The sequence below is a fragment of the Helobdella robusta genome (assembly GCF_000326865.2).
Source record: "Helobdella robusta unplaced genomic scaffold HELROscaffold_16, whole genome shotgun sequence".
Lineage (NCBI taxonomy): Eukaryota > Metazoa > Annelida > Clitellata > Rhynchobdellida > Glossiphoniidae > Helobdella > Helobdella robusta.
Window position 1 is genome coordinate 446024 of NW_008703893.1, and position 15335 is coordinate 461358.

Consider the following 15335-nt stretch of genomic DNA (forward strand, 5'->3'; position numbering starts at 1 on the left):
GTTTGTGAGAGTGTTTGAGTTGTAAGCACGCAAAAAATGATATATGCTTCTTAAGACTAAATGAATGGAATCAATCTAATAAATAAAAATGGAATTGTCATAATGCAAGAAATAAGTGAATAACTAAATGAACGAAAGAAGAATAAACGAACGAACGAACAAACGAACAATTGAAAGAATGATTAAACCAAAAAAAAGAAAGAGGAAATAAAATAAGCGATAGCGGTCAATCAAATATATTGTACGATGTACGCCGACACAAAATTAAAAGAAACCTAATAATATTCATCGCCGAATTCAACATCAACATCCTCACCGTCGTTATTATTATTATTATTACTATTATTATTATTAGTAGTAGTAGTAGCAGTAGTAGTAGTGGTGATGGTAGTAGAGGCAATAGCAGTAGTAGTGGTAGTGGTAGAAGTCTTGTTAGTAGGACTGTGGATATTGTTGAAAACTTCAATGTCATCCTTCTGTTCATACTGTTTTGCCTGCAATGAGGTTAAGTTATTACTTTTTCATTTCCGAATTAAATGAATGGTTGGTTGATTGATTGATTGATTGATCGATCGATTGATTAAAGGAATGATTAGCTTAATAATTGATTGGCTGGTTGGCTAATTAAATCAATTATAATTAATATTGAGAAACTTTCTTTCTCGTGCCTTATCTTCTCAGTAGAAGTTAAAATGTGGTGATATTCAACAAGTGACACAGGGAATGTTATTCGTTGTTGACCGCGATCTCTTTTCCCTGCATTCTTTCCAGTAGTTGTTAGATTTTCCATTCTTTCCTCCCGTATGATGTGACCGAAAAAGTTTAACTACTCCCTTCGGATTGTCAGTAGTAGTTTCCTCTTTTCATAACCGGACTGTTTTAATACATCTTCATTCGAAGTATGAGAGGTCCCACTAATTTTCATAATTCTTCTCAAAAACCACATCTCAGCCGCGTTAATCGGCTTTTTTAAAAGCTTTTTTCTTTAAAAATAAGAAGACTTAAAGAATAAATAAATGAAGGAGTGAAAAATGAAATGAAGAAATAAAGGAATGCATGAATAAAAGAATGAATGAATGAATGAATGAATGAATGAATGAATGAATGAATGAATGAATGAATGAATGAATGAATGAATGAATGAATGAATGAATGAATGAATGAATGAATGAATGAATGAATGAAAAACATCAGAAAAACGACTGAATAAAAGAATTGTGACTCATACATATTGAACTAGGTTATAAAAAATGAAAACAACTAGAAATGAATCAACTTTAGTTTGAATGTCTATCAAAAAAAGAATAACAATAATAACAACAACAAAAACAACAACAACAACAACAACAATAATAATAATAATAATAATAAGCTGAAGAAGAGTAACAAAACGGAATCTGAACACCGATAAAGGACACAGATCACCCACTATGATGTTAGCAATGGCAAGTTCAATGGCAGTAGAGCAGGACATCAGCCTCATCACATCAACGTCAGTCAGTAACTCATCCATCCCCTCTCTTGTCATCATCCTCATCTCGCCTCTATCCATATCTCTAGTATCATTATCCAACGCTTGGGAGGATGAAACGTTCTCTGCCGTAGAGTTGTTTCTATATTTATCTTTAATGATGTATTGTTCTATATTTAGAACACCGGATTTTGCTGGAACTTTTGATGAGGTATCAGTTTTATTGCACGGTGATTGCTGCTGTTTTAAATGTCGCTGTAGCTTCGTTGAGTGGTGGTGGCTGATAGAATGGTGTTGTCGGTAGTGATGATGTTGCTGGCGCTGCTGCTGTTGCTGATGTTGGTGCGACTGATTTTGATACGACGGCTGCTGTGAAAAGACAAGTTTGTTGATGTAATTGACTTGTAGCAAAGCAAACTCGATCAACTTTTGCTGACGCATGCCCTTGAAATCAGCATTCAACTGTCTCATCTTATTGTCGGAGAAGAAATAAAAATAAAAATAAATTAAATTGAATTTTCAAAAAAAAAAAACAACAAAAAAACAAGATCGTTCATTGGGTTTATCAAACATTGTACTTGAGAAAGTTGGCCAGTGACAAAGCAGTCCAAGCTCCAAACTCTTGGATTCATAAATAATCATGACTCAATAATAATGAAGATAAATAAACCCTAACATGGTCATCGTCTAGTAGAAGCAATGGGGGAGGTGAAGAGGACAACGATGATGAAGCTGGTGACAACAAAGCTGGTGATGTTGTTAATGATGATGTGGACGGTGACAATGATGACTCAAATATCAGCTGAGACAACGGTGACATGATGAAACTGCTGTTGCTATTGAGATTGTTGTTTGATTTGTCTGGTGGTGATGATGATGATAGCGTGGGTGAGAAAGATGATGATGATAATTTTGAGAGGTCCAGGGAGAATCTGTTGAAGAGCGGTCTGTGAGTTGATGTACGCAATGTGATGTCACTCATTTGATGTTGATGCTGCTGCTGCTGATGATGATGAAGGTGATGTTGATGATGAAGGTGATGTTGATGATGACGTCTGTGAATCAACGATGGTGACGAGGCTGGTGAAAACGGCAATGACGTCGATGGCGATGAAGTAGGTAGAAGTGGCGGCGGTGAGGTCGATGGAGACGTAAGTGGTCGCGACAGCGATGAAGACGACGACAGCGATGATGCCGATGTCCTGTTCAGTAACTTTCCAAAACCTGGATCGTTATCATCATCATCAGCAGCGGAAGGAACAATCGTACCTCCATCGTGATCATCATAACCATCATAACCAGCATCACCATTACCGTCGGTCTTATCATCATTTATCATTTTTGATAATTTGATTTTATTTTTGATCAACCAATGGATGGTAGAAATGCACTCCTTCAGTTGTTCTATGATGACGCTGACGTCATTGCTGCTGTTATTGTTGATTGCTGGAGCATTTTGATTTTGTTGGAATGAAGTTGTTGTCGTTGTGGAAAGTGTATCGCTTGGGCAGCAGGAATCGCTGAATAAATGGCAAACATTTTACCTATACAGTATAAACAATTTAGTTGAAAAGAGTTTAACTTCATAAGCTCGCCAACCAATTAACCAGCCAACCAAAAAAACCAACCAACCAAGCAACCAACCAGCCTACTAAACAAACAACCAGCCAGTTATTCGACCAACCTATCTTCATTTTCTTCGTATCTAACATCCAAACTCTTGGATGAGTGGAATGGAGTTTTCTTCCTAAGGGGTGCTCCAACCTGTGGTTCAGTTGTTGCGCTTGTTGTTATCGTTGATGACGTTAATGATGACGTAATACGACGTAACATTATGATGTAATAATACAGCACTGCGATGACGTCATCAATAATAATTTCGATTTTGATGGCTAAAATTATGAAGAAGTTGATAATAACAACAGCAAATTATAACATCAAAAAGTAGGCACTAAAAAACAATGGCAATGATGTGAGAAATGATGACGACAGTGGTTATAAAACTAGCCACGTTGATGATACATGACGAGGTAATGGCAAATGAGTGAGAAAATTGTGAAAACTTTTTTGAGGGCTTCGAGCAAAGATGGGGCAGACTCTCTCCTCTTGTAGAACAGACCCTTCTCGACTGCATCAGCATCTTTCTTTCGTAGTTTTACCATATTTAAATTCGTTTCACTGGATCTGTTACTGCTGCTAATGTTGATGCTGTTGTTGCTAATGTTGATGTTGTTGCTGCTAATGTTGATGTTGTTGTTGCTACTGTTGATGTTGTGGACTGGTTGTTGCGTGGATTGTTGCTGCTGTCGATGTTGCTGTTGCTGCCTGACTAGATTGTTGTTGTTGTTGCTACTGAGATTGTTGTCATTGTAGTTAATGTTGGCGTTGATTATCGGACCATTTATTTTCCTGTTGAAGAAAAATTGTCATGAAAGTTTTAAAAGTTTCGAAAATCGAGAATGAAAAATTATTAAACATTACTCAAGCATCATTTATAAAACTATCCACATATGCAAATGTGGACCAATAACAGCTGTAACCTGGATGCAGTCAGTCGTGGCAAGGTAGGATATGTGGATAATTATATTCATAAAAAGTTTTTCAATCCATCGATCCATCGATTTTACATGAATACAATCTATCAAACTTCTACTTTTTTTATCAGGCAACCAATCAACGTTTTGATTAATTCATTATCCATTATAAGACAACCATTCATTAACATTACATCTCCCCATGTATTTTTCCAAGTTCTATTTTCCAAGTAAACAGCAACAACTACTACAACCGCAGCTGCTGCTTCTACTACTACTGCTACTACTACAACCGTTACAACTACTACGACTACTTATACTAATAGTACTACCACAGCAATTAATGTTACAAACCTTCTACTATCACCATGCAAAAGCAATTACTACTTACTAACCTACTTACTACAGCCACTACTACTGCTACCACAACTACCATTACTACAGCCATACGTTATCACTACTACAATTAAAACCATTACAATTACTAACTCGTTGATGGATAGGGAATAATCCGCACTGGAGTGCAGTTGCATGGTGGAAGGAAATTTTAATGACGACGAAGTGAGGATGGATGATGGTGTAGGAGGCAGATGATGGAGGTGATGATGAAATGTGGAATGGTGGTGATGGAGATGATGAGGATTGTTGTTGTTGAGGTGGTGATGCTGCTGCTGCTGCTGCATACTAAGGTGTTGCTGGCAGTTCTGAACGGCATCTGTGATGGCGTCGAACCATCTGGATTGGCATGAGTTGGGAATTCGTAATATAATCAACGGATTTGTAATATACCACGGATTTGAAATATATCACGGATCAGTAATATATCACTGATTTTTATTTAGTTAAACCAACCAACTAAATCAAAACAATCAAATAGCTTTAAATAATTATAGTATAGTAATAAAAAATACGAGTAATGATCCGAAATTGTTAAAAAATTACTCAAATAAACACTGCGAAGTACAGACTTGTTTCTAAGTTCTTTGGTCTTTGCAACCATGTGGTAGAATTGTGGCGAGTTACTGTCTATGATGTAGAAGGCGTACTTATCTGGGTTGGTTCGTTTCATTTATGGCTTTATTTTATTCACCTCATTTCAAACAATAAGTTTGGAGGAATCAATTCATCACGTTATTTTAATACATTTCATCATTGAAACGTATTTCCTCTTTCCATTTCACTTTTTAATTACTCCCATCCAACCAATGCACGTATAAAGAAACATACGTGTAACTTTTTACACGCACGTTCACACACACACGCACGCACATTCACACACACTTACACACGATCAATGTCTCACCTTTCCCGGCATTCTTGGTCAGAAGGCCAGACAGTTTGAGGACAGGGTAGTAGGTGAACTTGCGGTCTTCGATGGTCGTCGTCTGACATTTGAAGACCAGTCTGTCTTCCTGCTTGATGAGTAATAGCAAGACGTCCTCGCACAGGATGCAGTGCATGTCGTGACTCTTCTGCCCTCCCGCTCTTTTGTATCTGGGTTAGTGGGTTAGTAGATCGGGAGAGTTCGTGAATGTAGGTTAGTATGTCAGGAGGTTTTTGTTTGCTTCGTAAATGAAGGTTAGGTCGGGGGTTTTCAAATACGGGTTAATGAATCGTGATATGAAGATATTTAGTTGTGGTTGCGTTTAAGTATTCTGTTGAATGGCATTTTTGAGAGAAAAAAAATTATGCTGAAGGCAAAGAGTCGAAGAAATAAGCATTATTAAGATTATTTTTGTAACAAAATTGTTAGCCCTACCATTTCACAAGAAACATCCTAAAACGAATGTGTACCTCAGTGCACACTACCGTCCAACTATTATTGCAATATATAAAACTGATGACGTGATATTGTAGAAACTAATCTCATTAAAATCTTTGACGAATAGATTACTTGCTAGCCCATTCGTTATATGCCGAACAAGATAGAAACGACAATCATATGAAAAGCCAACTATATTCAATTCAATTATTTGATTTAATTAACGATCTAATCAATTTATTTCATCGAAAGTTTTTTGAAAAATGTCTAAAAAGAGTAACAGCGATAGATGTATTCTTTCCAAAAAATTATTAACTCTTCAAAATATTGCTGCTGGTTTAAAGTCTGTTTGTACCAACGTATGCATAGCAGAATACACAGAATAATAATTACAACGCGTTGATATTTGTAGGTAGAGATTATTTATTTCTCACTTGACGACCAGTTCGCCATCCAAGATTAGTTTCTTCTTGGTCAGGTCGAGTTTTTTGTAAGGTTCCATGTTTGGATCGGTTGAATTTTCGATGAGACGTGTATCTAACCTCGACTGCAATTCATCCAAGTGACGCTTGTTCTCACACTCTCGCATCTGAATTGATGGTTGGTTATGTTGAAAAATTATGATGGAAAATTAATTTATTAAGTGTTGGTATAATTTGTTGAGCTTCCAACATAGAGAACGGGTGAATGGAGCATAAAAAAGATAACACATGTGAGAATTTCATTCAAATTGAAATAAACGATAAAAAAACATTAAATGGCATTACTCTTCAGTAACCGCCAGTTCTTATCCAAACATTCAAATTCAGCCAAACAAACATTCAAATTCAGCCAAACAAACATTCAAATTCAGCCAAACAAACAAACGACCAGCCGATCCAATGTCTAACCAACCGACCTACCAACCAACTGACTAAACAACCAACCAACCAACTGACTAAACAACCAACTGACCAACCAACCGGCCAACCAACTGACCAACCAACTGACCAGCCAACCCACCGACCAACCTGGCCATCAACATATCTCAAAATACTCTTAGTCAATCTATTGGCCTCGATAAGTTTCGAATGGTCATCAGACAGTGGAGATGAATTGTTGATGAGGTTGTCAATGAGAAGAGGGTACTTGGTGATTCGTTGCATCTCTTTTGGCAGAAACTCTTTCAAGCCAAGCCGACCGCTGTAGGGACTGAGAGAAGCCTCCTACGTTGTATGTTCATCATTGTGAAGTTTAATAACATAATATTTAACAAAATGATGTCTAACAATATAAGGTTTAATTATTAGTTTTTATCACCACAAGTTTAATGAATATGAATCTTGGGATGTATGTTGTTGTTGTTGTTTGATGAGAAATTTTTTTGTCAAAAACATCAGTAATAAGATGAACATTTGAAATGCGCCTTTCAACAGCACAAAATATCATCAACGACGGATAGACAAAATTAATTATAAAAATCATCTTCAATAAATTGAAGATTCATTTACTTGAAAGATCTGCATCAATTTCTCCTTCTTCTGTTTCTTCTTAAGGACGAGTAGGGCGTGGGCCTGGTCCCTGCAGAAAATGGAGCAGGCCTTCTTCAAATGGTCGCCCCTGACCCCCGAAAATTGGGACAGGATGACGTCACCAACCTTCGTAACCAACTTCTGCTGTTCTCTACATTTCTGAAATTCCCTATTTATATTTTCTGAAAATAAAATTAAAACAAAAATTAAAAACTGATTTGAAAAAAAAAAGATCAAAAAAAAAACATCAGTTACCGACCATGAACCCCGATAAGTTCATCCAGGTTTGGAAAAATGAGGCCAACCAGGGCTGGGAGGATATTTGGGTCATTCCTCATTGGACGTTCGTACAACATCTTCATGACCTTCAGGTGACGTAAGTGAACTCGCTCAGTGTGGAAAAGTTCTGCATGGTTGGATCAGCGATGAAGGAAGATAAAATTAAAAATTTTCAAAAATCTGCCTAATGTTGAATTTAAATACTAAAATTCCGGATGGCAAAATAAACAAAAGACGTATCGCGAAATCGAAATTACAATTATGATTCACGAATTACAGAAGGAAACATACATCAGAAGGATTCTTTCAAATGACAACAATAAACAGATCCCAACAAGACAGTCATCATCAGCCTTACGAACCATTCAAAGTTTCCTGAAACTTTAGCTCTTTTGGTTTCAGTTTTTTCAGTTCTTCAGGAGAAATAAAGGCCTTGATCGACGGAAGTTCAAGGTCAATGTCGAGGTCAGGGTCACCGATGAGGGCCGATTTGACGGCCAGCGAACAAGAGCGGGATCGAAAAAGACCTGTGTATGACTTGGAACTGCTGAACTCAAACGATGTGCTCGGATCTTCAAACATGGAAGCTGCGATGGAGAAGAGAGATGAGCTGATATAAATAGATAGATGGATAATGACAAAGATGATGATGATGATGATGAAAAATGATCATGTGAATTGTGAACATTGAACAAGCGTTGTTGACAATTTAAATTCATCCCAAAATACCAATCTACGCGGAAATATATCCATTATAAAATCACAATGTACCTCATCATCCATGTATCATCTATCAATCCATTGAAGCAAAAGTAAAATGAAAAAAAAAATAAAAAAAACTTGTTGAACTAACAAAATGATGTGAATGAGAAGTTGGACTTTCGTTTGGAGTTGAAGCACTGTTCAGTCAACTTGATGAGGCAGTGATTGTGCACAAGTGCATCACAGGCTAGATGGGTTTAATGCATTCATTGACCAATGATATGTGTTGATAGAATGTTACTGGATAAATTAAATGACCGAATGAATGAATGAACGGACGAACGAACGGACGAACGAACGAATGAATGAGAAATAAGTAAAGAATAAGTAATTAAAATGATTGATTTATTAGTTGTAACCAGATGTTGAACTTAAACTTTATTTGTTTGAATTCAAACTAAGAGTTTTATTCATTTGGTCATGATATTCCTTGTGGTTTTTTTCTTACAGATTTTTTTGACTTCTATCCATCCCTTCATTCATTCATTCATTCATTCATTCATTCATCCATCCATCCATCCATCCATCCATCCATCCATTCATTCATCAATCAATCTCAAAGAGGAAACAGACCAAGACTAACACAAACACTTGAAAACATTGGTGCCCATGGACCAGGTAGGCTTGTGGCAGACACCACAGTTGGACATGTTGGAGAAGAGCTCCGTCTTGAAGACGTGGGACTTGCACTTGTGTGGGTATAAAATATATGCTGGCCTTATTATCGTATGGAATGTTTGCTATATATTGGCTGACCATTTTAAAACAATGATTGCAGTTGATCATCACTTCTTTAAAATGATGAATCAACGTGAAACTAATTGAAACACTTTACATTGTAATTATGATACATTATAGCTCATTTCCTTAGATCCAACGAGAAAGCCATAAAACGTCACATTTCATTTGTAAATTTCATTAGGAAAATTAACTTCAAAAAGGCAAACAGTGCTTTAATTAGCCAAAACTCCACAATGAAAAATCTATATGGGAAGAGTCAAACAATTAAATACCATGAAATAGTGATGGATACAATCGCAAAGTTACCATTTAAGAAATATAACACAAAATATCAATCTAATTAATCTCAATTACTAAAAAGAACAAAATTTAAAAATTGTTAAAAAGAACCTTCTTCATCTTAGAAGGAACCTTTTTAGACACGAACGTGGGCGAGTCAGACATGGCGCTATGTTTGATGCCGACATACTGCATGAAAGTAGCTAGACAACAGGCCAGTGCTTGCTTCTTATCATCATGTTCCTCGGAACTGGAGATGAATGTGACGATGTTTGTGATGAAGTTTGTGATAATGATGATGATGATGATGACATCGATGATGACGACAATAGTGTAGTTGTGTCTGTCATAACACTTCAGTTATTCATATACTAATCAACATCATTATGATCGATAGAGGCAAACAAAAGTATAACAACTAACGCAAAGGCCTCGTAGCACTTGATAAGCTGCTTCTCAATATACTTCAGCTGCTTGCTCATCTCCATGTTCCTCAACTCAAACTCATTTATGAGGCCGATCTTCTTGAGAAAATCCGCGAAATGCTTGCGCACGATGGTCTGCAGGTAGTTGTCGACGTTGTTGAATTCGTTGCGTAGGGTCACTTCGTCGGCTTCCAACATTTTTGAGAGGGGGGGTACGTCCAGTTGGTGCTGTAACTTGAGAGGCTGTTGTTGGTGTTGTTTGTGTTGGTGTTGTTTGCGTTGGTGTTGTTTGTGTTGGTGTTTGATTTAAATGCGTTGTTAGTTAGTTGTTGAATGGTTGCGTCTCGCTTGCTTGATGTATTTCATGCTGTGGTCATTTATTGACTCTCGTGTTATTTACTGTTATTTATTTGCGCTGCTGATCACGATGCTACTGGCGTTGACGCGTTGTTAGCGTTTTGTGACTTGAGTGAGACGTCGTTGATTGTGAAAAAAGTTTGATAGAATTATTAAGAGAGAAAAAATAAACGAAAAATGCAGATAACAAATGTAACTGTTCTAACAGGTATGAATGAATTAGGCAGCACAAGTAAATTAATGAGAGGTGCGTGAAATATTAATTAAATTTCTTGCTAGCAGCTGATTGTTTTCATTACTTGAAAGCGCACCAAGTAGAGTACATGTCAGTGCACTGAACGACAACATCATAAAAATGATACTTGGCAGGCAGAATTTAGAGCAAACAGACAAACGGTCTAAAACAAACAAATGAATATATAAAAATATAAAAATAACATTAACAACACAATCAAAAATAGACAGACAAAAGCAACAATAATAACGCATACCACAACAGAAACCAACAAGACAACAAACACAACAACATCAACAAAACGCAACAGCATAAACACAAAAACATAAACGAACGGCATGCTGTTCTAGAAATGTTGAGAATATCTCATAGATCCATCTGCTGAAGTTAGCGTCATCCAGACTTGATTGAGTGAGGAGGTAGTTGCACATGGAGTACAACATGGCGTTCTGCTTGTTGTCTTTGATGAGGTCGTATATGAAGGAGGCGGTCAGGGCGGGGTATTGCAAATATGAAGACATCTGATTCGTCAGCTGAGTTTGAACGATAAGAAAAATATAAGAAAATACTATAATAATAAAACTAAACAATAATAAATAATTAAAAAATGTTAATAAAATTAATCTATTTAAAAACAACAAGGCTGGCTGACGAGAACTGTGACGACATGAGTGCAATCCGTGCTTCTCTTCGCTGTCATGGTTCAAATAACATCAGTCTGAAATCCAGACTACCATTTACCTGGTACAGATGATGTGGCCGTGCTTGGGTGGGCAAACGAACACCTATACACGTCGTTTGCTGTAGCACAGAAGTTCGGTTGTGTTGTAACGATGTGAATGGGAATGAAATTTCAAGCAGTCCTTCCGTTTTTCAAGCTAAATTTCCAACAGTAATAAAGCACCAAAAAACTAAAATGGTATATTCTTCACAACGAACCGTTTGATTGACAGTTTGGTTGGTTCTGACGTCATACTGTTGCCTAACAACTACAATCTCCATGTGAGTGCGTGATGACTTGATGATGTTGGACACCATCTCGTTGTCGTACTGAGATACGTTCGTGCCATTTATCTGTTGTCGTGCGTGCGTCGTGTTAGCAATTCTCTCAGGTAACATCAAATAATTGAGCTACAAAATGGCGCAACATTCAACTTTCACTTCGATTACTAAAAATTTTATTACATTTCTCGCAAACGCGCGACGATTTTTTTTCACTATTATATCATATTCATCATCATTGTCAACATTATCATCTTCGTCGTCGTCGTCGTCATCATTGTTGTCGTCGTCACTGTTATAAGTAAACATAACACACTGATCAACAAAAATCGTGAAACATATAAGTGAACAGGATGAAATGGATAAATTAAATTATAACAAAATTGTACAATCCAAAGATACCATAAGTATCATATCTCTACTCTTCAATCCGTGCTTGGCTGCTATACCACCTGGTAAATATTATTAATAAATTATAATTATTATTATAACAGTAATAAAAATAATATTATTATTATTTTCATTATTAAAACAAAGATGACAATAACAATAACAAAAACAACAACAACAATAACAATAAAGTATTTGATAACAATGCCTTGCCGGCTTTTATAATCATAGAAAATAGCTGGCACAAACCTTCAGTTACAGACAATATCACAACTGGTTTGTTTCCACCTGTCTTCATGCCATAACCACTTGCATCTCTCTTCAAAACCGCTTTCCACTTGATCAAGTCAGAGATGAAATTGTCTGGTTGCTGTCTTTGTTGTTGTTTTTGTTGCTGCTGCTGTTGTTGTTTCTGTAGCTGCTTTTGTTGTAGGAGTAGCTGCTGATGTTGTTGCTGTATTTGTTGTGTTTTCTCTTGATTCTGTTGATCTGGATGTGGTTGTAAATGTTGTAATTGGTGGTGTTGCAGTTGTTGTTGAAGTTGTTGTTGTTGAATCTGTTGTTGTTGAAGTTGTTGTAATAGAGGTAGCGAGGTTTGTCTTGAAGTAGATTTTTGAGGTTGCTGTTGAGTCGAATGTTTCCTCAATAAATCAACTTGTTGTTGAGGTTGTTGCATGAATTGATGTTGCGGCTGTTGTTGTTGTTGGATTGAAAACTGTTGACGCTGTTGTTGAAACTGTGTGTCTCTCAATCGATCATTTTGTTGAGGTTGTTGGTTGTCACTGCTGTTGCTGTTGTCATCAAAAACTGAAAAAGTAGTTCTAGACGTTAGTGGTGGCGTTGATGATGACGTAGATGACGATGACATCATCAACGACGATGACGTAGGTAATGCTGATGACATCACTGATGATGACGTAAATGGTAACAAGTTTTGACCAGAACATTCACTCTTCATCCTGCGGTCAATCAAACATTTAATCTCAATTACATTCAATTAATTTTTTTAATTAATTAACAATTAATTAATTTTAATTAATTGAGTAATAATGTCGTAATCAGCACACATAATACTTCAATTTAATGTTATATTAATTTTAGCAATTAGGTCAACAGACATTGCTCTTATGTCATTTTTAATAATTATTATGAATATCATGATAATAAACTATAATAAACAGATCATATTTTTTCACTCATCTTCATCATCATGTACTCATATCATATCATTTACTATTATCAAGCAATGAAATTTTTATTTACTTATTTCTGATGTCACGACATCAATATTGTGTGTGTGTGTTTGTGTGTGTATACGCGCACGCGTGTGTGTTGCTGTGCGTGTGTGTGTGTGAGTGTGTGTTTTATCATTTAAAATAACAATTAAAGATCTCTCTTGTCTATCAATAATAACAATTGTATCATATTTTTGTCGTCATTGGTGTTATTCCCATCATCGTCGTCATCACCCTCATTAATAACATCCATATCACTGATGTCATTATCATTAAAGTTATCATTATAATTATTGCCATCATCATCATCATCATTATCATCCTTATTATAACCATTATCAATTTCATCATCATCACTATTAACGTCACAATTATAAATGTAATCATCATTGATGTCATCTTTAATATCGCCATCAGTAGTTTCATCATCATATCAACGTCATCATCAATAATGTCATAATGTAATGTTACAATGCAATGTCATAATGCAATGTTATAATGTTATGTCCTAATGTAATGTTATAACGTAATGAATGTCATAACATAATGTTATCAAAACCTGATTGGCAAGTTTGGAAGGTTATGCAGTTGTGCACTTCTCAGCAAGGCATCAATCTGGTTGCTATGTCGACGAAGCTGGTTTTGACCACTCAAGTAGCTGACATGTTTATTGCTATCAACATTATTATTATTACTATTATTATTATTATTATTGCTTTTGCTATTATTGTTAGTGTTATTTACACTATCGGTAATAACGAGCTTGTCGTCGTCAGCTTCCTTCAGAACCCCACCCGCACTGCCCTTTCGAACTTGCAGAAGTTTCTGATCAACATCTGCAGTCCCTTCCTCGCCCTGACCTTCAACAGCCCTCTGACCTTCATGGACACCTCTGCCATCGTGGGGAAATCCGATCTCTGCAAATATTTCGTCCATATTTTCCAGCAGCCTGTTCACTTTCGGCCTGAATTTTCTTCTAATGGAGGCGTTTTTCGTTTTCTTATCCATTTGGGACCCAATTCGAACAAGAGGACTTTTCTGCAGCATTAAAACTTCATCATCTTCATCTTCCTCTTCCTTTATGTCAATATCATTATTAACATCATCGACGTCATCATCGTTGTCATCTTTTCTGGCAGCTTCAGTCGTATCAGTGGCTACGGAATGAGATGCAGAAGTGAAGTTAGTGCTAGTTTCGATGGGAGAGGTGGGTTGAGGAAAGGTGAAAATGATGGTGTCGTCGTCGACGTCATCGTCGTTATCACCACCTTCATCATCACCATGATCAATGTTGTTATCATTATTGTTATTATTATTGTTGTTGTCGTTGTTGTCATCATTGATCTCATGATGAACGTTATCATCATCTTCATCACCACTGATATCTCTAATGGCGTTATCTTCAGCAGACATTTCGACATTGAACTCTTTTAACTTGGGACTGCTTTTAATGTGACAGCCATCCATTGTGTCGTAGTCGGCATTACTAATACCATCAGCATTACCATCATTAGTGCTCTTCTGACTGCGATGTGTCTTCTGATCCATGCCATCATTATTACGATCATCACCAGGGTGAACATCATCCTCAGAGTCAATGAAACACAAACTGTCCTCAATCTCCAGCTTGGATACCTGCCTCTTCATCTCAACAATCCTCCCGCCATACTCTCCTTCAATCTTCTGCAGATCTCTCTCAAGTTTCTGCTCATATGATAACGCTTTTTCAACTTTATCATCATCTTTTTCATTTTTATCACCATCATCGTTGTTACTATTATCAGCGTTATCATCATCCTCACCCGTAATTTTTTTTCCAGCTTGATTATCATCTGCGTCAACTACAACAATTTCAGACTCGGGTGCAGCAGCTGAAGACGTTGCAGTGGCAGTAGTAGATGTAGCCACATCTGCGAACTCATTCTCAGAATTGTAGTTCAAGTTTTCCATCATGTGAGCATTATACACTGACATCTGTTTAGAAGGTGAGTATGGAATGGGTGATACATCCATGGGTGGTTTTTCATTGTCAGGTGTCAGTTGAAGGATGGGTGCCTCTTCCACTATTACAACAACCTCATCAGAATGTTGTTTGAAGAGGCAATTGTCATTACTGAAGTTGTTTAATGCGATTTCGTCGTTTGTTAAAGTGTTGTTTGTTATGTTGTTGTTGTTGCTGCTTTGGATTATTGTCGGAATGTTATTTTGGTCGTTGTAATAAGAAACGTCAACATTAACAGCTGCTATATCTCCATCTTCATCAACCTCAGAATTATCCAAACTGCTGATCCCAAAGGCATTGGCAAGGTTGTGGTTGTCTAATGAAGATTTGTGTTTGACCTTGTCAAATAT

At 36.6% G+C, this 15335-nt stretch overlaps 1 protein-coding gene across 1 annotated transcript; it reads right to left on the bottom strand.

The window, feature by feature from the left end:
• Positions 1-4843: 4843 nt before the first annotated feature.
• On the bottom strand, positions 4844-7685 carry HELRODRAFT_75172 (hypothetical protein; the record flags this gene model as incomplete). The annotated part of the gene is made up of 6 exons (XM_009015443.1): positions 4844-5055; positions 5309-5490; positions 6202-6356; positions 6778-6972; positions 7258-7460; positions 7538-7685. Coding segments are annotated over 6 exons (1095 nt in total), but the record flags the coding sequence as incomplete, so codon positions are not given.
• Between the last annotated feature and the right edge of the window lie 7650 nt (positions 7686-15335).